The sequence below is a fragment of the Alosa alosa genome, chromosome 5, assembly GCF_017589495.1.
Source record: "Alosa alosa isolate M-15738 ecotype Scorff River chromosome 5, AALO_Geno_1.1, whole genome shotgun sequence".
Taxonomy (NCBI): domain Eukaryota; kingdom Metazoa; phylum Chordata; class Actinopteri; order Clupeiformes; family Clupeidae; genus Alosa; species Alosa alosa.
In genome coordinates this window covers 485,304-509,200 of record NC_063193.1, presented here as the reverse complement: position 1 = coordinate 509,200, position 23,897 = coordinate 485,304, and the positions used below count along the sequence as shown (strand labels likewise).

Here is a 23,897-nt window from a genome sequence, read left to right as displayed (position 1 = left end):
CGCATTTAACATGCACATAGTGCAATCCAAAGCGCTCCACAAACAAGACACATAACAAGACAAAAGATGCGGATGGAGCGGCGTAGTCGCCAGCGTACCCATGACATCAAGACAAGACAAATACATTTAAAAAATAACAAATACAAAAAATGCCGGACGGAGCGGCGTAGTCGCCAGCGTACCCGTGACACCAAGACATACAAGACAGACAACAAAACAAATAAACAAATAAAAAAAAAGAAATATATTTTAAAAGGGGAAAAAGTGATGTTAAAATCAGTCCAATTTCCAAACCAGCTGAAAATGTCCAAGGGCAATGATCCGTGAAAACTGCGCACAGAGCTGTGTCTTCACAACCGATGCAATGCCAAGTTCTTTAGCAACTGACCAAACCGGTGAATTCACTGGCAGTCTGGAGATAACGTTAACATTAGAAGCTAGGCCTGCTAGACTGCAGTCTGGAGATGATTGAAGCACAGTCAAAGTACTGGCGATGCGTGTAGATCGGCAATTGATTGGACTTAACAGCGACGTTTGTTGCTCATTGAGAATGCAGCTCTTCACCGTTAGCGTTAGTCTGCAGTTGGCAAGGCAGCTCGCGGGTCAGCAACAGCTCGGGCGACCCACGGTAGATCTTTACGCAGAGAGTAGAGCCTAGGTCCAGCTGTCCCGAGAGATCCCCTCGACCAGACAGTGAAGTGCTGCACTGCTCACGGATAGATAGAAGGATGTCCAATGCCCAGCTAGGGCAAAAGCTAGCCATAGCAAGCTCCCAATGGACAAATGTCAACGACATCAGCTGACTTAGGAGTAAAAAGGACTACGAATAAACGAAAATTATCAAAAAATAGCGTAAATAAATAGGGAAAACATTTAACTAGACAAACCAATACAAAAATAAACATGACATTACATAAAATTACGAACATTACATAAAAACAAACAAAAACATGATGTCAGGCCGGGGTGTCTCGCCAGCGTCCCCGTAACCTAGCAACAGGTATGATAAGGGATCAGATTCCAAAAATAATTCCGTGGAAATGTATGGATTCCAGTTGCTGCTACTGGAAGAAACTGGAATCCATGCATTTCCACAGAATTATTTTTTGGAATCTGATCCTTATCATACCTGTTCATTCTTACTCGTCATTTCGACTTATGGTGACTAAATTCAAGATGGCTTTAAGCTAAACTTTGTGAAGATACTGTCTGTAAATGCGTCTTGTAAAGTAAACTACCAATGCTTTTCAAAGTTCTCAATGTCTCGTTTTAAATGTCAGGGCCCTCGGAAGTCTACCAATGAAGTGTGGAGATACATTGAGCCTCGTAAATGGTGTAAAACAGTGATTTATTTGCATGGCTATCCGATGCGAAGCACCACCATTGAAAAAGCTGTTGGTAGCATCGGCTAACTAAGCGCCAGATTTTTGGAGTGCAGGGGACAAGCCGAGATGGCCTATGAGACATACGTTCACACTCGGTATCATGTTTCAACACACTTTAGGTCAATATCACACCGGAATTCTCCTTTAAAGACTGACCAATTAGGCTTACAGTAACTCCAATCATTGTGCAATCATTGCAATGATTTAGTCGCATTTTTTGCAACAGTGCATGACTAGGCTTATCAACACGACTGGCAAATATGTCCTCCACTAATTAACTGAGAGAGATAAAGAAACAATGTGTGATTTTGACCCTTTGAGAAAATGAAACAAACAAATTGATTCATTTTCAAACATTTGCAGGCCTGATACCATGCCTCAATCATCCAAAATTTCCCATGAGGGAAACTTATATGAGGGATTAGCAGGTAAGCAGATGTAGAAAAAGTATTAGAAAATCATACATTTAGAAAAATGTAGAAAATTATAAGCCTCTATGTGTGACAATTAGAAAGAATTTCCTGTAGCTGTAACAATGTGTTAATTAGATCAATTTTCAATTAGGGATGCACGATATCGGCGGCCAATATATAATTGGCCGATAAGTGAAAAAAATAAAATATTATTGTTTCGCCAAAGAACAGAACACACTAAGCATGAGCACAACCGCAGCTTTTTCAACTCCAGGCCTGAAGAGGGCAGAGAACCCAAATGCATGAGTGGACCTAACCATTTATCCAGCACTGCTGGAGGGACTGCTTTTAGAGGGTAGCCATGGCCTACTGGTTAGCTCTTCGGACTTGTAACCGGAGGGTTGCCAGTTCGAACCTTGAGCAAGGCACCTAACCCCTCACTGCTCCCAGAGCGCCGCTGTTGTTGCAGGCAGCTCTCTGCGCCGGGATTAGTGTGTTTCAGTTAAGTTCAGTCATTAGTGCTTCACCTCACTGTGTGCTTTCACTAAGCACGGATTCGGATAAATGCAAAGACCAAATTTCCCTCATGGGATCAAAAGAGCATATATACTAATGTCATCTGTGTATTCCTATCTCTGTATCTGGTATTTCACCATTCTAACAAGATCTGTGTTGAATCTGTGCAGCCCAAAATCCTCTCGTGAATGATCCTCCTTTTAACCTAAGCAGAGCGGAGCTCAGGCTACCCAGAGCAAACTGAGCAAACAAAACCGAGAGCTAGCTCGCTACTTTCTTCCCCTCCCTCCCGTGCTGCTCCCATGCAATTGAAACTCTCCTAAACGCGCATCTCGTCTGTGCTTTGCTGGAATAGTTTGTTTGCTTTTATGGGCTAGGTTTGCCCAGGTTGTTTTTGTTGCCATTTTTGGAGCCTGGGCTGTCAACAGAGATTACGTTGTTTTACAGTGTATTCAGGACACAGACAGCTAGCGGTTGGTTAGGTGATGTTTGCAGTAAGTAAGCTTAAAAAGTAAGCTTAAAAAAACACATGGCATCGCTTAGAGCACCTTTAACATTGGAGCTGCTCTTCGATAGGAACCTAACCACTGGGGGCGCTGGTTTTCATTTCCCCATAATATGTCAGGTATCCGGGTCGCAATATCCCAGGATGGTAGGGGAAGCACTTATGCAATATTAGGTTCACAAAAAATAAAATCTGTCATATTTGTCATACTGTGGTGTATTTTATGCAATTGGCTGACTGCGGCTTCATTAATCTGTGGTAGCCTATTACAATTTATTATACCTTGACTTTGGTAATAATTTGGAGGTAATAGTTTCGTTAAAAGGGACACCAGGCAACGTTTTCGTGTTAATTAATCATCTTTGTAAGTCGGTATATGGTTAAATGACTCATTACGGGGGCGAATGAAGGCTCTCTCACCCGCCCCAACTGCCTGTAGGAAGAATATCCCACTTGCAAGTTCGGTGTATCCTACCCGCCGACCGAAGCAGGATCAGTTTACAGCACAGAGGCAGGCTAACGAAAAGCTAAAGATTGTTGCAAACGTGTGTATAATGGCAGAGCCGGCGAAGAAGCAGCGAAAACCCTTGACGGAAGACGCAAAGAAAAGGAAAAGAGCTTCAGACCAAACAAGGGGGAGTTTTGTAGAGAAAAAGCATCAGGCTTGCCTGGTGTCCCTTTAAATAGTTTCTGTTGAGCAGGCAGGATACAAGTTAGAACCAACACATCTCTCGTCACATCAGGGAGCCTTAATGAACTCTGTGTTGACTGTTCTGTTGCTGTTCCAAGCCTATTTGCTGGTTGGGAAAACTTGGAGCCTAACTGTTAGAGGTTGTTGCTTATGTAGGCCCTACTCTTAATATTATAACTGTTCAGTGCTCGAGCCACGGCGAATTTATGAAAGGCTGGTCAGATTTGTACTCCCAAGTTCACGGTCATCACAAAACTCCCACAAACAGCTAGGACTAATCTAAACACGATCTAAACATGCTATGAAATTGTGAACTTGGAATATAAATCTGACGGCACGCACTTCGCTTTAGCCTGTTGGATTGACTTTGTTTAGCTACTTCTGTTGTAAAGACGATCAAAACAGACTAGACGACCACTTGTGACGTGAACGTGACATGACGTTTCACGGCCAAATCAAATAACCAATCGGGCGAGAGCCCTTCTAGCCAATCAGAGACAAAAAAGGGGTTGTGGCTAGATGGGATACAGCTAAGAACGGAAGTTACGTAACAGACAGTGAAATATCGCAAAATCTCGACGATACCAGAGCCCATTTACGGACGATATTGTTACTTGTTACTACTATTGTTACTACATAACAATGGCAGCTTTCTTCTCGTCGTACAGGAGTTTTGAGAAGTACTTCAGTGATTACGAGGAAGAAACCATGACTAAGTTTACAGTCTTAACTAAAGACCGCAGTTTTGGTCAGGACGGTGAGTTCAGCTAAAAAAAATGTCCATTTTTAAATCGATAGTCTAGCTGTTAGCTTAGCATTGTATGCGCGAGTTTGTGTGTGTGTGTGTGTGTGTGCGCCTCCCTCTCCCTCCTGTGTCATATAATGTGTCATATAAAGGCCAATGTTATTATGTAAGCAACTTAACAACTCAAAATTCAGATTGACAGAATCTCCTGTTTTCCCGGGGAGTGCACGAGTGTGTTTGTGTTTTTTTAGAAGTGGGGTTTGTTGGTTTGTAGTGGACACCTTCTGCTAACCAGTGTCTAAGGCTGCAGATTAACTGTAACTCTTTTCTGTGAGGATGGACACTGGTTTTCAGTGGCCTTCCCAACCCCACACCACCACCCCACCCCTTCCTGTGAGGATGGACACTGGCTTTCAGCGGCCCTCACAACTCCCCCACACCACCACCCCACCCCTTTCAAGTGTGCATATTGTATATAGTTCTCTGCAAACCTACTGTATGGTGGCATCATGCCTTCAGTGTGCATACTGTATATAGTTCTCTGCAAACCTATGGTGGCATCATGCCTTCAGTGTGTCTTAACCAACCCCACACAAAATGTATTATATTGATATTTTATTGTATTTCTCTAATTGCATACTTGACTGTAGATAGATTTATGAGTAAAGTTACCAACACAGGAAATATTCTATTTTGTCTTTATTATTTGTTTGTATGTGAAAATCACAAACCCCACCCCCCTAAAATTAAATGAAATCATATTGGACATATTGTGACTCTCTAACTCTTATCTTATGTAGCTGTAGAAGCAAGTCTCTCTGATGTTTATGTTTCTGCACTACAATGGTACTGTTACCACACTGCACATAACTGTACTGTACATATCGGTCCATATGGTTCATACCATATTTATTCAGTTTTTATTATAATATATTATGTTCACTGCATATATCTATATGATTAATAATGGTACTGCCAATACATTGCACATATATGTAAGCCTACATGTTGTGTTCTCTACAGATGGAGTCGAGTCTCCGTGCAGAAGTATATATTGCATGCCAGGTTTCAAAAGTTACGATCTCAGTCCAATCGTTAGCAGCTTCATCACAGCAAGTTATGGTCCATCCCCAAAGGGAAAGGACAGTGTTCGTTGTGCAATTGAAGCAACTCTTTCACAACTCTTTTCCGTAAAAATAGTTTTCATTTATGACACGGATATCCATGGCTGAGACGTCTTTAGATCGTCTTTAATTATAAGTTCTCGTAACGCAGGGTAAAGTTAAAGTTACGTGTCCATATATATTATACCTCTTTGGGACACCCGTGATCATAACTAAACTATATATTTTGTAATAGTATTTCTAACATGAATTTATAACATAAAAGTGATGTTAATGTTCGCAAAATAGCTATTTTTCTTGTTTCCTTTGGAATATCCACGATCGCTTCCTACTTCCTGTCCTGAGCGGCGAGATTTCACTTACTTAGCTGTATCCCATCTAGCCACAACCCGAAAAAGGCGGTACCAGAGCCCATCTACGGAGAGCCTCCCCACTCTCTATTAATCCCATACAAACCGAATTTGGCTGCAGTTCACCAGAGTTCACCTAGATGGCGATGTGGTGAGGAGTCCAAAAAAATACATGGGGTCCTATGGAGCTACATGGCTACATTTATTGTTTTCACCTATTTAACAACTGAAACCCTCAGATTTTATTTTATTTTTCGCAAAATGGATATGGATTATCAATCAAAAGTGAAATAATCCGGGAGTCATGTCCTTTCGTTTTCTTACAGGTTGGGTCGTTGTTGCCCATAACACGCTAGCATTGATGCTATGCTATGCTATGATCAAGCTAATGAATGACATCACTGACATGTTTGAAAGGCTTTTTAGAACAATTAAGTGACTTTAAAAAATATAATACTCAACCAAGTGTATTGTCTTTGTCTCCCCTTTCGAATACAATATTCAAATTATTTGAAAAAAATGATATCCCGAGAAAAGTGGATTTTGAGGGGTACAGCTCCATAGACCTCCATTCATTCTGGACTCGCCCGTGAGCGCCCCTAGATGCAGTACCACACCGGAAGAGTTCCGAGAGTGAAGGTTCTCCCCTTATTAGACAATAGGCGTGTTCGACTTGGACTGAGTCTGACTTGGTCTGGCTTTCTACGTAAACGTGATCTTTAGAGGCTAGCCAGGAGGAGCTACAACAGAAGGCAGCTCATCCCAGACAGACAGGCTACAGTCTGCCTGACGTGACTCGCGGGAGATATCGCGGAATTTTGTTTGCAATAAATACAGCAGAACTTTCATTCTTACTCATTAAAATGAGCATGATGACTGACGAAATAAATTCTTATGATGTAGTTTAAATACACCACTGTTGTCATACAGTTAACAGGCCTGCTTTGTAGCACATAAATTCAATATCTATCTATTGAACCAACAGCAGAAAATAACAGAATATCCAAACATTTTCAGTAGGCTAGCCTACCATTGTTGCAGAAATCACGTATAAGAAGGTATCCCTTCGATTTCTGTTTATTTTCGCATATTCCAACATAAGGAAGCAGCATGAGACTCCCGTCATAGGGAGGGAAAGTGAAAACCAGCGCCCCAAGTGGTTGCGTTCCTATCGAAGAGCAGCTCCAATGTTAAGTCCCATAGACCTAGTTTAAAAAAAATACTGTGAAGCCAAATCAGCGATCTTATCCACCAAAAATATTTGTCAGTGTCTATACAGTAATAATATTCTAACTGTGAAAATGTCAGACCCTATTTTGCCTTATTTAAAAAAATCGAAATTGCTCCTTTTGTTTCATAAACAAACTACAAAAAAGCCACGTGACTTTACCCTTCGACGTTACTCGGTAGCATGGTTTGTTTATTAGCCTGGTTAGCATTGCCACTAAACACTTACTGCCAGCTCTTCATGTGAGTGGAAGCACAACACCAGTTATCCAGACATAAAGGTTATCACCACGCGGTTACATCACCTTCCGTTATTACAAAAATATGTAAGCCAGTTAAGCAAATTGCTTATTGATCAGTTAGAGATTAAGCGCCCAAACATGTGACGTCACATGCAGCTGTAGTTCCTTATCACCGTGTTACGACAAAAACTCAAAACAATTCAACTGATCCTAAAAATAAGGTATGACCACTTGAAGCAATAGAGGTGACCCCAGTGCCTAACATATGGAAGGCATTAAATTAAGATCCCACTGTGCACCGAGATATATTTTTTCTAAAAAAAAAATCCCATCCACTCCGCTAAACTCTAGGAACGCAACCACTAGATGGCGATGAGATTACTTTCCCTCCCTATAATCATCATGAGGACATTCCTCCCAAATGGCCCTATCACGTCTTTGAACTGACGTCATGAGGGAGTGTTTTAGCTCTTGCAGCTCGTGGAAGGCAACTGCAAGATCTGTCTGCAGGCTAAGACTCCCGCGATATTTTAAGGTCATGTGACATGGTGTCACGGTGGTAAGTCCCTCCCCGGCTGACAGAAGTCGGACAGAATTTCTAATCAGCAAGCATTGCGTCCATCCCAGTATGCATTGTGTTCAACCCAGCATGCATCACATCAAGTCAGATCTGCACAGATCTGCCTCAAGTCGAACACGCCTATTCTCTGGCGGTACCTTTCCCCAAAGATTGTTAAGGCGGAGCAAGATGTTTCATCAGGAGCCACTTCCGGGAACCCGGATCGCACGAGGGGGGGTCAAAATCCCCCTTTATGCAGAGCAGAGGCAGCGACTGCTCCATTGAAGTCTATGGGCATAGCTCAGAATTTCACCACATATGCTAAGGTCTTGGTTCTATAGAGTTAGGAATGTGAATTTCGGGCACGTTTTCATGATCCTCAAACCCTTCTGAACATTTCAGGTACATTTTTAGCATTTTTGAGCATTCCAGTCTGGAGAAAATCAACCTTATATCAGGTGTGCGCCGGTTATTTATGCAGCTGCTGTTGGCCGGTTGCAACGTACGCTCGTCAATACGTCATCGACACGCCTCTTTATGCAGACAGGATTCGATCCCCATTTCGCGCCCATAGACATGAACTACGACGAAGTATCTTGCTCCGCCTTAACAATCTTTGCTTTCCCTACCATCCAAGGGAAAAAATATCGCATCCGGGTCAAAGGACAAATAAGATGGCGGGGTATTTACTTCATTTCCAACAATAAATGCAGAGAAGTTTTAATAGACCACGGGTTCTGGTACTGCAGTAACGCTCAGATAGATTCGTGTGCCAGGTGTTAAATGGAAAACGGTGTAATCACAGTCAAATGTAATAAAATCGTGCACAGTTACGGTCAGTGTAGCGCTACAGCTGCGCAGGAAAATGACCATTCGAGTAATGTTAACTGTTACGGCAATAATTAACATTAATTAGGCTACGTCCTCTTAGTTAATGCATCTAATGGCACATATTGACGTTAGTCAAACGTACGACTAAACCGACCACGGTCAGACTTAATGTCGATATTAACGTTACCTGCTCCTCCAGACGCTGAATTTCAGCTTCAATCTCTCCCTCATCATCAGATGTGTCATCTGATTTGTCGAGTATCATGCCCTCTTCGTCAGACAGCAAATCCCGTTCCTTTCCCCCACCTTCCTCCTCAATTCCAAGTTGTATCAATTTAGTTTCTTCTTCACCTGTGGTTTCCATTGCAGGGGTATTGCAAACCTGGTTTTGCGTGCTGATAATAAAACGACGAAGCTGCATTAGCCGAACTTCTTCTTTCCTTTTTCATGGCGGTTGTCAAACAACTTTTGGAAGCATTACCGCCACCTACCGAAATGGAGTGTGAGTCTGGATATTTAAATCCTAATAATAGCTAATATAAGTATAAGTATATACTCTTTTGAGGGAAATTTGGTGTCTGCATTTATCCCAATCCCTGAATTAGTGAAACACACTCAGCACACACTAATCCCAGCGCAGTGAGCTGCCTGCAACAACAGCGACGCTCGGGGAGCAGTGCAGGGTTAGGTGCCTTGCTCAAGGGCACTTCAGCAACTAACACCCCATTCCTAGGTCTATTACTCTCAACCCAGGACAGAGCAATAAATATAGCTACTAGCTCAGCTGTGTAAACTGCAAGATCATTACTCAGTCTTTCTTTTTTTACAGATATTGAGACTAGGAATTACAAATGCAATACCAACTTTACCCTCTGTTGACTTTGATCATTCTAACATTATCAATAGAAGTTCAAATAACACTCGTATTCTATTTTCAACTGTTGATAAATTAACAAATCCCCCCTCACAATTAGCACCTGAACTTCTCTCAACTAATAAATGCAATGAGTTTTCATCTTTTTTTAAAGGTAAAATTGACAAAATCAGACTCAACATATCTGCTCAATTACAAATTCAACAACCTGAACTTCCAGCAACAAAAGGGAAACTAAACTTAATGTCAGAGTTCAGCTTGATAGACTCTGAAACACTTAAAAAGCGGTACAGAATCTCAGCTCTTCCACATGTGTCTTAGACACTCTGCCTACCAATTTCTTCAAAACTGTTTTTCATCTCATAGCGGCGGATGTCCTTCAAATTGTAAATGTATCACTGCTGTCTGGCACTTTTCCTAAGTCACTGAAAACAGCTGTTGTAAAGCCACTTCTCAAGAAGAATAACCTGGATGCCTCCATGCTAAACAATTACAGGCCCATATCCAATCTACCTTTTATTGGCAAAATTATTGAAAAAGTAGTCTTTAATCAATTAACCACCTTCCTAACATCAAATGGGTATTTTGATTACTTTCAGTCTGGTTTTCGGGCAAATCACAGCACTGAAACAGCTCTCATTAAAGAGACACAGATTCAGGTAAAACATCAGTCCTAGTGCTACTGGACCTTAGTGCAGCATTTGACACTGTTGATCACAATATTTTACTACACAGACTAGAACACTGGGTTGGATTTACAGGCATAGTTATCAGCTGGCTAAAATCATATCTACAAGAAAGGAGCTTCTTTGTTGCCATTGGAAACTGTACCTCAACACCAACGTCCTTGACCTGTGGTGTTCCCCAGGGGTCGATCTTAGGGCCACTATTATTCAACCTCTATATGCTCCCACTTGGACAAATCACCCAAAATAACTTGATTTCATATCATAGCTATGCAGATGACACACAAATTTACTTAGCTCTGTCACCAAACGACTATGGTCCTCTTGAATCTATGTGTCAGTGTATAGAACAAATCAACACCTGGATGTCTCAAAATTTTCTTCAACTGAACAAAGAAAAAACTGAAGTAATTATATTTGGTAAAAAGGAGGAAAGACTTAGGGTTGCCAGTCTCCTTGACACAAAAGGGTTGAAGGCAAAGGATACAGTTAAAAATCTTGGTGTATTAATTGACAGTGATCTACATTTCAACAGCCACATGAAAGCGACAACTAAATCAGCTTTTTACCACCTCAAAAATATTGCCAGACTCAGAGGGCTGATGTCAAAATATGACTCATTCATGCATTTATCTCCAGCAGGGTTGATTACTGCAATGGACTGTTCACAGGCCTTCCTAAAAAGACTATTAAACAGCTTCAGATGATACAAAATGCAGCAGCTATGGATTCTAACAAAAACTAAAAGAACTGACCACATAACTCCAATTCTTAAGTCCTTGCACTGGCTTCCAGTAAATCACAGAATTGACTTTAAAGCTCTATTGCTTGTTTATAAATCAGTAAATGGAGCAGGACCTAAATACCTGTCAGACATGCTTCAGCAGTACACACCTTCGCGTCCTCTCAGGTCCCAGGTGAAAAACCTGCTAGTAAAACCTACTGTTAGAACTAAACATGGTGAAGCAGCTTTTAGCTGCAATGCGGCTCAGCTGTGGAATCAACTTTCGGATGACATCAAAAAGGCCCCAACTGTAGCCAGTTTTAAATCTAGACTTAAGACCAAACTGTTCTCAGATGCTTTCTGCTAACTGTGCCGCGTTACAAATTCTGAATCTGCCTTGATAATTATTCTACTTTATCTTTTATTACTTCTTTTTACTACTTTTGCCTTTGTTTTTTTTTTTTTTGCTTACTAATTATCCTTTATTTTTTTAAATTATTTTACCTTGTGTTTTATGTTTTCTTTTTATTATGATCTTTACCTTTTAACTATTCTTTGACTATATTGCCTTTCTATGCTTTTTATTTGTTATTATTGTTTGGTTTTGTTTATGTAAAGCACATTGAATGGCCTCTGTGTATGAAATGCGCTATATAAATAAACTTGACTTGACTTGACTTGACTTTGATGCATCTGTAAATACCACTACTTTATCTCTTTAAGAACAAAATTATTCATACCCCTGGCAAATATTGATGTAATGTTGATGTTCTCTTGACCAATATGTTTGTTTTGACTGAAATTGACACTGCCACATGCCAAAAGGTTGTAAGACAATGTGGTAGAAACATGGAATCAAAAAATAATCGTTTTTATCTTTTTTAACATTTTTATGAAAAATGGCAAGTTCAAAATTAGTCATACCCTTTTTAAATAGTCAATGGAAACATCTTTATTTGCATTAACAACTCTCAAAATGGTTCTTATAATATCTACCAAGCCTCTCCATGTCTCCACAATGATTTTAGACCACACCTTTTTAACAACAATCTGGGTTTTTAGTCAGGAACGATTATTTGCCATCACTCTGGCCTTGTGCTTACTTTTTTGATGGATTGAGGTCTGGACTCTGGCTCTGCCACTCTAAAATGTTGATATTGTTCTCAGTTAACCATTTCTTGCCTTGTTTGGCTGTATGTTTTGGATCATTGTGTGGTTTAATGGTCCAATGATGCCCATTGGGGCAGGTCTCTCAGCAGACTGCCTGATCTTTTCCACCAAAAATGTCAATGTAGCCCCTTGTTTTGTATTTTTCTGTATTCTTTTTATCGTCATATCTCTTCCTTTTTTCTCCTCATGGGTAAGGTTCTCTGAGCTATGCACCTTTGCAATGCCTTCGATAGGGCCTCTGCTTTATCTTTACTATTTGTGATAACTCTTTGATCATTAATCATTACTGGATACTCAAATCCCCTCCAGTTCCTTCTCATCTTCTTGATCATGTCCCATACACTTTGAATTGGAGTTGTTCTTTCAATTGAATCACAAAACTTTTTCCAATCCCTTTTTGCACTTTTGACTGTGCGGCTCACTACAGCTTGACAGTGTTTATATTTAATAAAATGTCCAAAATTTAGAGTTTGCTTTAAAGTTCTAAAAGCTTTATTACGGTCCCTGACAGCCTTACTACATTCCTCAGACCACCAGGGTACAATCCTTCCTTTACTACCTGACTTTGACTTGGGAATGGATAGCTCAGCAACCCTAATTATGCTGTTTGTAACTGAGTAACACATACAATGGGCATTGCTTCGATTTGGCCAGCTTCCCTCGCAGTCCGCGTGTGGGTGGGATCACGCGACTTTAATTTGTATTTTTCCAGTGACGCTGCAACGACGCTGCAACAACCCAAACAACCGGCAGATGTCTCTTCTGAGCAGGGTGTCTCGTAAAAAGAAATGGAGCCTGGAAAACCCTTCACAGACTTCACTACAGACTTTAGGAGACTGGTTTAGAAATAATTTAAGTATTTGCACCCCTGGTACAATTAGCAGTGTATGCTATTCGTACCCTGCTGCAATAAGAAGTGAATTCTATTCGTACCCCGGTGCACACAGCAATGTGTCCTATTAGTACCCCGCCTGGTACAAATATCAATGTATGCTATTCAGACCTCGTGCACACAGCAATGTGTTCTATTAGTACCTCGCCTGGTACAAATATCAATGTATGCTATTCAGACCCGGTGCACACAGCAATGTGTTCTATCAGTACCTCGTCTGGTACAAATATCAGTGTATGCTATTTGCACCCCTGTGCATTTAATCTGGCATATTGATCACACAATGTAATAATATTTTTTTTTTTTTTTTAAAACAAGCAACATGTTTTTTTTTGTTGTTACATAACAGAGTGTGAATAGCTCAGCTGTGTAATAGACACTCTGAATAAGGAATGCTGTTTGCATCAATGTACAGTTAGAAGTGGATGCTATTCGTACCCAGGTGTTTATAGTACTGCATGCTATTTACACCCTGGTGCATGAACTAACTAATTGTTGCAATCAAAACTTCTGTTTGAGAACCGATTTCTTGTTCAAATTGCGCGCCTTCTCTCCAGAGACGTTGGTACACATGCACACTCACTCCGCCAAAATGAGGCCTTTGCCTGTGACCACTGCATCTGCTTCGACAAAAAGTCAAGGTTTGCAGGTAAACTTATAGTTTATAGGCCTGAACGTCATATTCACGAAATTTCTGTTAGCTAACAAACTGACGGTTGTATGTGTTCACTGAACAAAGATTATGAAAATAAAACACAACTTTTCCATCTCAATTTTAATTTGAACAGATATTAGTGCTGAAACCGTTCAGAATTCTTCACTTTCTGCTGACGAAAAAACGAATGTCGGCCATGTTTTTGTTGTTATGTAACAGGGTGTGAATAGCCCTGAGGGGTATTCCAGAAAGCAGGTTTACTGGCTTAACTGGGTATGTTAACCCAGAGTTAGCGGTAAACCTGGGATTTCAGTTCCAGAAAGCTCAAAAATTATCAGGCTATGTAAGTAACTATGGTAACACAGGCTCTGAACTGAACTGGGTATGTAAACCCAGAGTAAACGGTAAACCTGGGATTTCAGTTCCAGAAAGCTCAAAAATGATCAGGCTATGTAAGTAACTATGGTAACATAGGCTCTGAACTTAACCTGGTAGGGGGTAGGTTTTGTTCAGGTTATGTTCAATTATGTTCGGTTATTTTATTGCATGTTCAATCAGGCCGCTATTTTTACACTTGTCACACAATGGCGTTTCATTTTGACGAAGGTCCGATTGACAAAGAAGCACAAAATCATGGACCGTTCGTTATTTATAAACGGGGTCACCGGAGGAAAATAGGGGAGGGTCATGTCTTTTTATTCTTTGCTGAGGGGAGGGTCACCTAACTTTTTTTTGTCTAGGAGGGGGTCACCCATCTTTTGTATTAACGAAAACAGCAAAAAATCAAAGTGGCTTGTTTGATTGTTGATTTCTGTCGCCATAACGATCTCTTTCGTTCCATAGCTCTGTCAACATTGAACAATGAAAATAAGGGAGATTTCCCGGGTTTCTCACGCAAAATACGGAAAATGTCAACATCCGTCCCCATTAACGTTGGAAGGGTTGGAGCAACAAAGTAGCCTACTTTATTCACGCCTAACAGCCTATATCCATTTGGTCAACTTTATCCAGCCCTAAAAAAGCTAAATTTAACTTTGGTTTACTTGTAGTTTACCGTGTAGCCTAACTTTAAACAGTGTGCATGCTTATAAAACATATTTGTGCTTCATTCATCCACACATCCAGCTCCTAACGTTTTGCTGTCTCCATCCTTTCTGTTTTTGTTGTTTGCAAAAAAATATATAGTAGGCCCTATTTATTGGTAACCATCAACAAGTGCAATTTGTTAATCACTGTCATTCTCTCCTGCCAACAAAAATGTGTTACGTTCCAAGTAGCAGTGCGTAATTCTGCTTCATAAAGTTGAACAAATACATTGGTCATATAAATAGCCAGTTTATGGTCTACAGTGTAGAGTTGGTAAGTTATGGTAGGCCAACTTGGAGTGAATATACAGGGGGATTTCTTTGGCTCTCAGGTGCGCACGTAGACATAGCCTACGGCCGAACACTGCACACTGTAAAAAATACAACTTGCCTTTAGTACTGGCAAATAACTTTTCTGACTAAACAGAACTCAAATAATCAAATAGTGTAGTAAAACTCATTATAACAAGTTTTTACAACTAATTTGGGAAATTCACCTAACAAACTTAAGAAACTGAGTTGACTCAACTTGCATAATTAAGTATCTATAAGAGAGAAGTTTCCCAAAGTTCACTGAACTTCTTAGTCAAGTTGGCGCAAGCGCATTGTTTCCTAACGTATCAAGGCGAACTGTGGGCTGCAGATTGAATTTGTCAGGAGGACAGAAGCCAGTCACCTTCCCTACCTGTATGCAGCGTGGAGCAAATGACAACAGCATTGTCAAAGGTAAGTAAGGCATTTAGTTTTATCCAATATCCAATTGTTATGATAGTCAGTCTTTCTCGGTGTCGTGTTGCTAAGCTAAGCTGATCTGACTGCCCACATTCCGTTAGCAGCTATCACTAGCTAACGTTAGTGATGTCTAGTTATGACTGTGAATGGTAAAAGCTTGCAATGTTCTGGGAAGACATAACCGGTAATGCTGAACAAGGATGTTCCTAAAACATTCACTTTCAGTAACAATTTGGTGTAAAATGGATATCAGCAAGGAACGTTCTTGGAAATAGTGTGGTGTTGTTGAAATAGTGGCTATTAGGCTAAGCTAGCCTGCTAGCTAATCTTAGTAGCTTAATTCCACAACTAGTGATAGCCGTAGCTGCTACAGCTCAATTATCAGTATAATTGTCTGGTTAGCTATTTCCCTGTTTTGCTGAAAACATGTATGTTCCTAAAATATTCACCTTTATAGAAAGACCTTTGTATTGGATGCCAGCGAGGATAGCTAGCTCACTGTGGAGTAAGCTAAACCCCTGATTAAACCTTACTCCCGCCCAAAGTTTTTAGCAATGTCTTGCAACTGCTGCTACTCGATCTGCAGAGGCGCTGCATATAGGTTGAAAAAAATTAAATGGAAATGTAATTTTTAATGCAACATATGTCAATAGAATGCAGGCACATAAAACAATGGCAACCCCACATTAGCCCGATCAAGGCTCCCTTAAAAATGCTTGATCAGAGCCAACAAATGGACAAGTTATAGCTTCATCACTACGTAAATGTCCTCCAAGATGTTTAAAAAGTCCACTGCACTACAAACCTATATAAAAATAATAATTTTCTACTCTTGTTTGTTGTTGCAGGAGTGTCCATTTTCTCACCGGATGTAGAGACCCTCCTGACCCATTACAGGCTTCATAACGGTCACCAGGGGGAAAAGCTGGCTCTGCCTCCACCCCAAGTGCATGTGCATCTTTAAGACTTCAGGTAAGCTTACATTAAAATTTAATTTGGCACGGTACCATGCAAAAGACAAATCACCTCAGGTCGAAACTACATTCAGTTGTCAATCGTGTACATTCCAATGTGATTGTAGTGCAGTGGACTTTTTTAAACATCTTGGAGGACATTTACGTCGTGGTGAAGCTATAACTTGTCCATTTGTAGGCTGCGACCATAGCATTGGCAATGTACAAAACTTTGCGACACACAAAAGTAGGAAGCACAAACACTTCACATTTAGGGAACTCGAAAATGCAGTAGGTGCACCAGTTAATGATGAACTCAACGTGTTTTAAAATGTATGCAAATTATGATATTTTATTAGATACTGCCTAATTTGCATATGTAAAGACTAAATTACAGAAAACTTGTAATACATTATTTTCTCATATTAATGTAAGTAATCTACTGGGAAAGTTTCATAGTGATATCTGCTAGTTAAAAATGTTACCCTATTCACTAGTGTCTCGCCTTAAGTAAAAAAAGAATTAAGAAGACATCTGAGCTGCACCATTGCGGAGAACCATTGTGTTTTAATTTATTTTTTTGCAAATTTAGTGATGTAGTTCTGTGCTTTTCCACCAAGGATGCAGATGCTGAGGAGGACTAGAGGCATGAAAATTGGAATCTTGACCGTCATTGAAGACGACCTCGCCATGAAAGCACCAGACACTGTTACCAATATCGCCATCGTCCTGGAAGAGACTGTTGTTCTACAGGACATCAAGGATCTTCCATCTGCACTGGCCTACCTATGCGGACTCCTGCACGACATGGGGTGCCAATACTTATGACCCCTGTATTTTAAGGAAGAACTTTTATTTATTTATGATACATTATTCATTCACAAAGAAAATTGGTGTCCTTAAATGTTGGATTTTCCCTCATTTTTTAACTTAAGGCATTAAGATCAATTTCTAAAAGATGATTTAATATTCCTCTTTTTAGTCAGCGTTAGCAGAGGTGCCAGTAATTCTGGAGGGTACTGTAGGTCAGGGTGTTCAAACTGGCTAAAAAAATAAAAACATTGTTAGATCTATTTGGATTTTTGAGTTGTTATTTAGACTTGTTTTTTCTTGTTAGAGTCAATGTATTAGTTGGAATTGATATATATTTTCAAGTTGGGAGCATTTGTTGATTCAACTTGATTATCTAAGTTATTTACTGTCAAGTAAAACTTACTCAAAAAAGCTAGTGAAATGTGTTGACTTGTTTTTTTAAGTTGGAAGAACTTTTGATTCAACTTGAATTTTTGAGTTGCCAACCTATTGTAAGTCCACCTTACTTACAATACTAAATTGGCATTACTAGATATTTCAAGTTAAAAGCACTTGATTCAACTTGACTTTTTGAGTTGCTAACCTACTGTAAGTCCACCTTACTCACAATACTAAGTTTGCATTACTAGATATTTCAAGTTGGGAGCATTTGTTGATTTAACTTGATTATTTGAGTTCTTCACTGTCAAGTTGAAATTACTCAAAAAAGCTAGTGAAATGTGTTGACTTGTTTTTTAAGTAAATGTGTTGACTTGTTTTTTAAGTTGGAAGAACTTTTGATTCAACTTGAATTTTTGAGTTGCCAACCTATTGTAAGTCCACCTTACTCACAATACTAAGTTTGCATTACTAGATATTTCAAGTTAAAAGCACTTGATTCAACTTGACTTTTGAGTTGCTAACCTACTGTAAGTCCACCTTACTCACAATACTAAGTTTGCATTACTAGATATTTCAAGTTGGGAGCATTTGTTGATTTAACTTGATTATTTGAGTTCTTCACTGTCAAGTTGAAATTACTCAAAAAGCTAGTGAAATGTGTTGACTTGTTTTTTAAGTTGGAAGAACTTTTGATTCAACTTGAATTTTTGAGTTGCCAACCTATTGTAAGTCCACCTTACTTACAATACTAAATTGGCATTACTAGATATTTCAAGTTAAAAGCACTTGATTCAACTTGACTTTTGAGTTGCTAACCTACTGTAAGTCCACCTTACTTACAATACTAAATTGGCATTACTAGATATTTCAAGTTGGGAGCATTTGTTGATTTAACTTGATTATTTGAGTTCTTCACTGTCAAGTTGAAATTACTCAAAAAGCTAGTGAAATGTGTTGACTTGTTTTTTAAGTTGGAAGAACTTTTGATTCAACTTGAATTTTTGAGTTGCCAACCTATTGTAAGTCCACCTTACTCACAATACTAAGTTTGCATTACTAGATATTTCAAGTTGGGAGCATTTGTTGATTTAACTTGATTATTTGAGTTCTTCACTGTCAAGTTGAAATTACTCAAAAAGCTAGTGAAATGTGTTGACTTGTTTTTTAAGTTGGAAGAACTTTTGATTCAACTTGAATTTTTGAGTTGCCAACCTATTGTAAGTCCACCTTACTCACAATACTAAGTTTGCATTACTAGATATTTCAAGTTAAAAGCACTTGATTCAACTTGACTTTTGAGTTGCTAACCTACTGTAAGTCCACCTTACTCACAATACTAAGTTTGCATTACTAGATATTTCAAGTTGGGAGCATTTGTTGATTTAACTTGATTATTTGAGTTCTTCACTGTCAAGTTGAAATTACTCAAAAAGCTAGTGAAATGTGTTGACTTGTTTTTTAAGTTGGAAGAACTTTTGATTCAACTTGAATTTTTGAGTTGCCAACCTATTGTAAGTCCACCTTACTTACAATACTAAATTGGCATTACTAGATATTTCAAGTTGGGAGCATTTGTTGATTTAACTTGATTATTTGAGTTCTTCACTGTCAAGTTGAAATTACTCAAAAAGCTAGTGAAATGTGTTGACTTGTTTTTTAAGTTGGAAGAACTTTTGATTCAACTTGAATTTTTGAGTTGCCAACCTATTGTAAGTCCACCTTACTTACAATACTAAATTGGCATTACTAGATATTTCAAGTTGGGAGCATTTGTTGATTTAACTTGATTATTTGAGTTCTTCACTGTCAAGTTGAAATTACTCAAAAAGCTAGTGAAATGTGTTGACTTGTTTTTTAAGTATTTCAGTTCCAGAACGCTCAAATATGATCAGGCTATGTAAGTAACTATGGTAACATAGGCTCTGAACTGAACTGGGTATGTAAACCCAGAGTAAACGGTAAACCTGGGATTTCAGTTCCAGAAAGCTCAAAAATGATCAGGCTATGTAAGTAACTATGGTAACATAGGCTCTGTACTTAACCTGATAGGGGGTAGGTTTTGTTCAGGTTATGTTCAATTATGTTCGGTTATTTCAGTGCATGTTCAATCAGGCCGCTATTTTTACACTTGTCACACAATGGCGTTTCATTTTGACGAAGGTCCGATTGACAAAGAAGCACAAAATCGTGTAATATTCATCCGTGCAATTCACCGTGAGAGGGCGATAAGACCACGACATCACATGATAGCCTATCCATTATTTTCCAAACGAGTTTTTCAAGAGTGCTAGAGTTTTTCAGCTGAATACTAAATATAGGCTACTTGAAAAGCAGCATGGTGGATTAGAATAGAATAAAATAAATATTTAATGTAGGAGCCTACACCATAGTGGACATTTGTGTTTGGCTCACCAGACAGATGGACAAACAACATCTTAGACACATTGAAGATATAATTAAAACAAGTACAGTACAAAAAAGGGGAAACATAGCCTATAGAAAATTGATAAATAAGTTTAGATATAGCTGTATAGCTCAGCCGGGTATGTATATTGTCACTAAGTTTGGTTAAGAATGCTGATGGCATTTTGGGATAAAATATTTTTTTAATAGGCTACACACGCTCTCCGACTGGGAGTTTTTGTAGTGTTGGAGACGCAGAGCATATCGGCAAGCTGTCGGTCAGTGCGTAAAGTTTGCCTTGCACTAAAGCAGTCCCTGCGCAACTTCATTCGTTTTCCTGGACACAAACCCACGAGGATCATTAAAGTGTAGTTTCACCAACTGGCAGGTCAGCATCACTTATTACATTTTCCAAATGTGCACTGAAATGTGTCCAACAGGCTACCCATGCCTTCCGACATTAACCCTTCCCAAGATGGAGCACAAAAGTTTAACTTGGCCCACAGCTGCAGAACCAGTGTTAAAATAGGAAATTACATGTGGGATTCTCAAAGAATTCTATGGCCCACTCAATCTGTGACAAGGTAGGAAAGCATCATTCAAAGCAGTCAATAGGCTACGTGATGTTCAGTGAATTATTTAATTGTGCCTTTGACATTAAATAGGCCATCCTAAACGTACGCATTTATGTCGTGCCACTCTTAACAATGCAGATTCGAACCTCTCTGAGACACAACCACCACACTGAATAAATTTACAGTTATTTATTACAAGGGAGCAGCAGCAGCAAGCATACATGCAGAGCCGGCAGAAGATGTTAAGTGTACAGTGTTAGGCCCGAGCCCACCCTCTGTTAAAGCCCAGGATATCACCCACACAATGCCCGCAATACCAGTTAAGCCACTAGAAGCCTAACTCTGAGCAACAAGAAGAACATCACAGGACTCTTAAGATAAAATAGCCCACACACACACACTCAATCACAGCAAAGGGAATAGCATTACCAACACACAGGCTAGCACTAGTAGAAACACAATAGTATTCACAGCACTCCAGAATGTACCATTCAGAATTGCATAGCAATACGTTTAACACCAATAAAGCCACATAGGAATAAGCACACAATAAATCACTTCAGTCCAGTTTGTTCTTAATTGCCACACAGAAAGACAATTGTGCAATAGGCCCAAGCAGTTATAAGGAGGGAGGGCTCACCATGACACAGTCCACGCCCCCTCCGCTGTCGCGCATTGCTGGCCCCCAATCAGAGAAATAACATTGGTCGGCGGCACCCTCCTCGCCGACCAAGAAAACAACAAATCCCACAATGCACTGGGTGGTGTAGCAGCGCTGTCTCCGTGGAGTCCGCCTCCCTGCAGCCAGTGACGTTAGGGCACGCTCAGACTGCTGTCCAAAATGCGCAGAAGACTTCCTTGTCAGCAGGCGCGCTCTTCCACGCAGCAATCGCCCTCGGGGAGAGAACAATGTTTTAATACTTCGTAAACCATGAGCTGGCTCATCCACACTAAGACAGAATGATTGTTTTACTTTCCTTTAGCAGACGTACGATCGCGCATATCAGCTGTCTCCTCTCTTCAGTCAGGCTGCACAGCTCCAGGAAGTCGGCACCCCTCGGGAAAAGGACAGTTCTTAAAACTTAGACAGATGACCGATGGCCCACTCACACAGCAAGACAGCAGATAAGCAAAAGTTACTTTCCTTCATGGATCGCTAGTTTGCGTCCTTTTAATCAACCCGTCAGCGGTCAGTCATCCAGCAGTCCACCTCGCATCAGCTGTTGCTTCAGGGTCGCGTCATCAGGCCAGCCCTGGGTTCCCCCCGTCGTCACTACAACCTCCCCTTTCCCTATAAAAAGGATTTACCTCCCCATTCTCCCAATCGCAAACCCTCACACACCCCAGTCCAATTAGTCCATCCACCAATCACAGTGTTCCACATGAGAAAGCAGGAAAACGTCCATCACAGGGAATTGTTCATTGTGCACAAATAATCATTTTCCCCCAACATCAGACATTTATACATAATAATAATAATAATAATAATAATAATAATAATAATAAAACCCCTCCTGACTGTGACATTTACATGGTCAGTTAGGCTATTCTCTGCCAAGCAAGGTCTCGGACGCAGGCCCTTAAGTATTGATCTTTTTTTTTTTGTTATTACAGTTCTCTCCTCGTAAGCCTCGACTACTCCGCCTCTGAAAAATACGGTGCTCTTCGTTTCGCCGGTTTCACTCATTGTTTCGACTCTCAATAGATGATGCCTTTATAAGTTCGCCGTGAACGCGCACAACTTTAGGTTATCTAACACAGGGTTGATTGAACTAACTGGTAACCGGTGTTTTGGAACCGACAGCTCGGGTTTAGTCGCCACAGGTTCAGACAACCCAGAGGTTAAGTTTTATCTCAGTGTTTGTTAAACCTCCTTTCTGGAATACCCCTCTGAACGCTCAAATATGATCAGGCTATGTAAGTAACTATGGTAACATAGGCTCTGAACTGAACTGGGTATGTAAACCCAGAGTAAACGGTAAACCTGGGATTTCAGTTCCAGAAAGCTCAAAAATTATCAGGCTATGTAAGTAACTATGGTAACATAGGCTCTGTGGCCGGTTGCACAAATTGCACCTTAAAGGGAAACTTGGCAGGATTTCCCCCTCTGCTGGAGAAATTGCACATTATGCCATTTCAAACTGTGTGAAAAGGTAATGATAAAGCACATGGATTTGTTTACAAGCTAGCGAACTGTTAGCATAAGTTTGGCAGAACTATGTGGATGTTACAAGGTAAGAAACACGATTTAAAACTAGTTTCTTGTTTCTCACTTCTCTTTCCGGGACGGTAGTCTCAATGTTGCAAAGGTTGGTTTTCCGCCTGGGGGCTAGGAAGCAGCTGGGGAAAGTCACCATTTTCACCGGAACAGGTCATTTAACCATCCAAATGATTTCTAAACGGGTTTATTAAGTTGAAATAGTTGCCAATATCCCCTTTAAGTTAAGTTTTTCCCTTAAAATCTGATTTAAGAGTCCCTTAAAATAAAAACGGTTGCACAAACACCCTTAAGTTTTCTCCTTAAGGGTTCCTTAACATTTTCCCTTAGTATTTAAGGGTTTGTCCTTATCTTGTAAGAAATCCCTTAAACTGTTGCACAAAAGACCTTAGTAGTCTAACTAAGGGGAAAATCCTAAGGGACATCTGACTCTACCTTAACCATATTATTAACTGAATTGATGCTGATAAATGAAGTTTATTAACTACTTTTGACCATTCAAAACAATATAAAAAATATGCTTCCTCTGTCAAATAGATAGGCCTATCAGAAACATGCCGTATTGTTATTGTTTGGTTTACGTAGGCTAACGTTAACAATTCATGTGGATGTCTTGTTAGCCTATGAGCTTCGGTTCGGTTCGCTAGGCAAAACGTCGGTGCACTGATGACAGTCAGGATCATTTCTAACTTGCCAACTAGTATTGTTCAGTTCATGTATATAACATGTTTTACTTGCTACCTGGATAATTTCCGCTAAAATTATTAATGTAAAGATGAATGATAAGATATAAGCACTGTGTTCGGTGGGTTAACTAACGGCATCGCGGCAAAGGCAGTTAGCTAGGCTACAGCTGTTGAACAATCTCCGTGGAAACTATAGAATTTTCATGCAACACCCTTAAGTAAATCCCTTACCTGAGGAGAAATTAAGTGTTAAGGGTCATACTTAAGGGAAAAAACTTAAGGTGCTTTGTGCAACCGGCCACTGAACTTAACCTGGTAGGGGGTAGGTTTCGTTCAGGTTATGTTCAATTATGTTCGGTTATTTCAGTGCATTTTCAATCAGGCCGCTATTTTACAAGGATACAAGGATACAAGGAAGTTTATTGTCACATGCATATAGTTACTGGAAGTAAGAAATGCAGT

At 39.9% G+C, this 23,897-nt stretch overlaps 1 protein-coding gene across 5 annotated transcripts in view; it reads right to left on the bottom strand.

Annotated features, from left to right (window-relative positions):
• sart3 (spliceosome associated factor 3, U4/U6 recycling protein) overlaps positions 1–21,993 on the bottom strand; it is a 134,322-nt gene extending 112,329 nt beyond the window's left edge. For 4 of the 5 annotated variants that reach the window (XM_048243276.1, XM_048243275.1, XM_048243278.1 and 1 more), the window contains exon 1: positions 8,776–9,018. In XM_048243276.1, coding sequence (XP_048099233.1) covers positions 8,776–9,009 — 234 coding nt within the window. In that variant the 5' untranslated portion in view covers positions 9,010–9,018. Of the gene's footprint in view, positions 1–8,775; positions 9,019–21,171 lie in introns of those variants that run through there. The other variant, XM_048243279.1, reaches the window with a different exon arrangement.
• Positions 21,994–23,897: the final 1,904 nt, after the last annotated feature.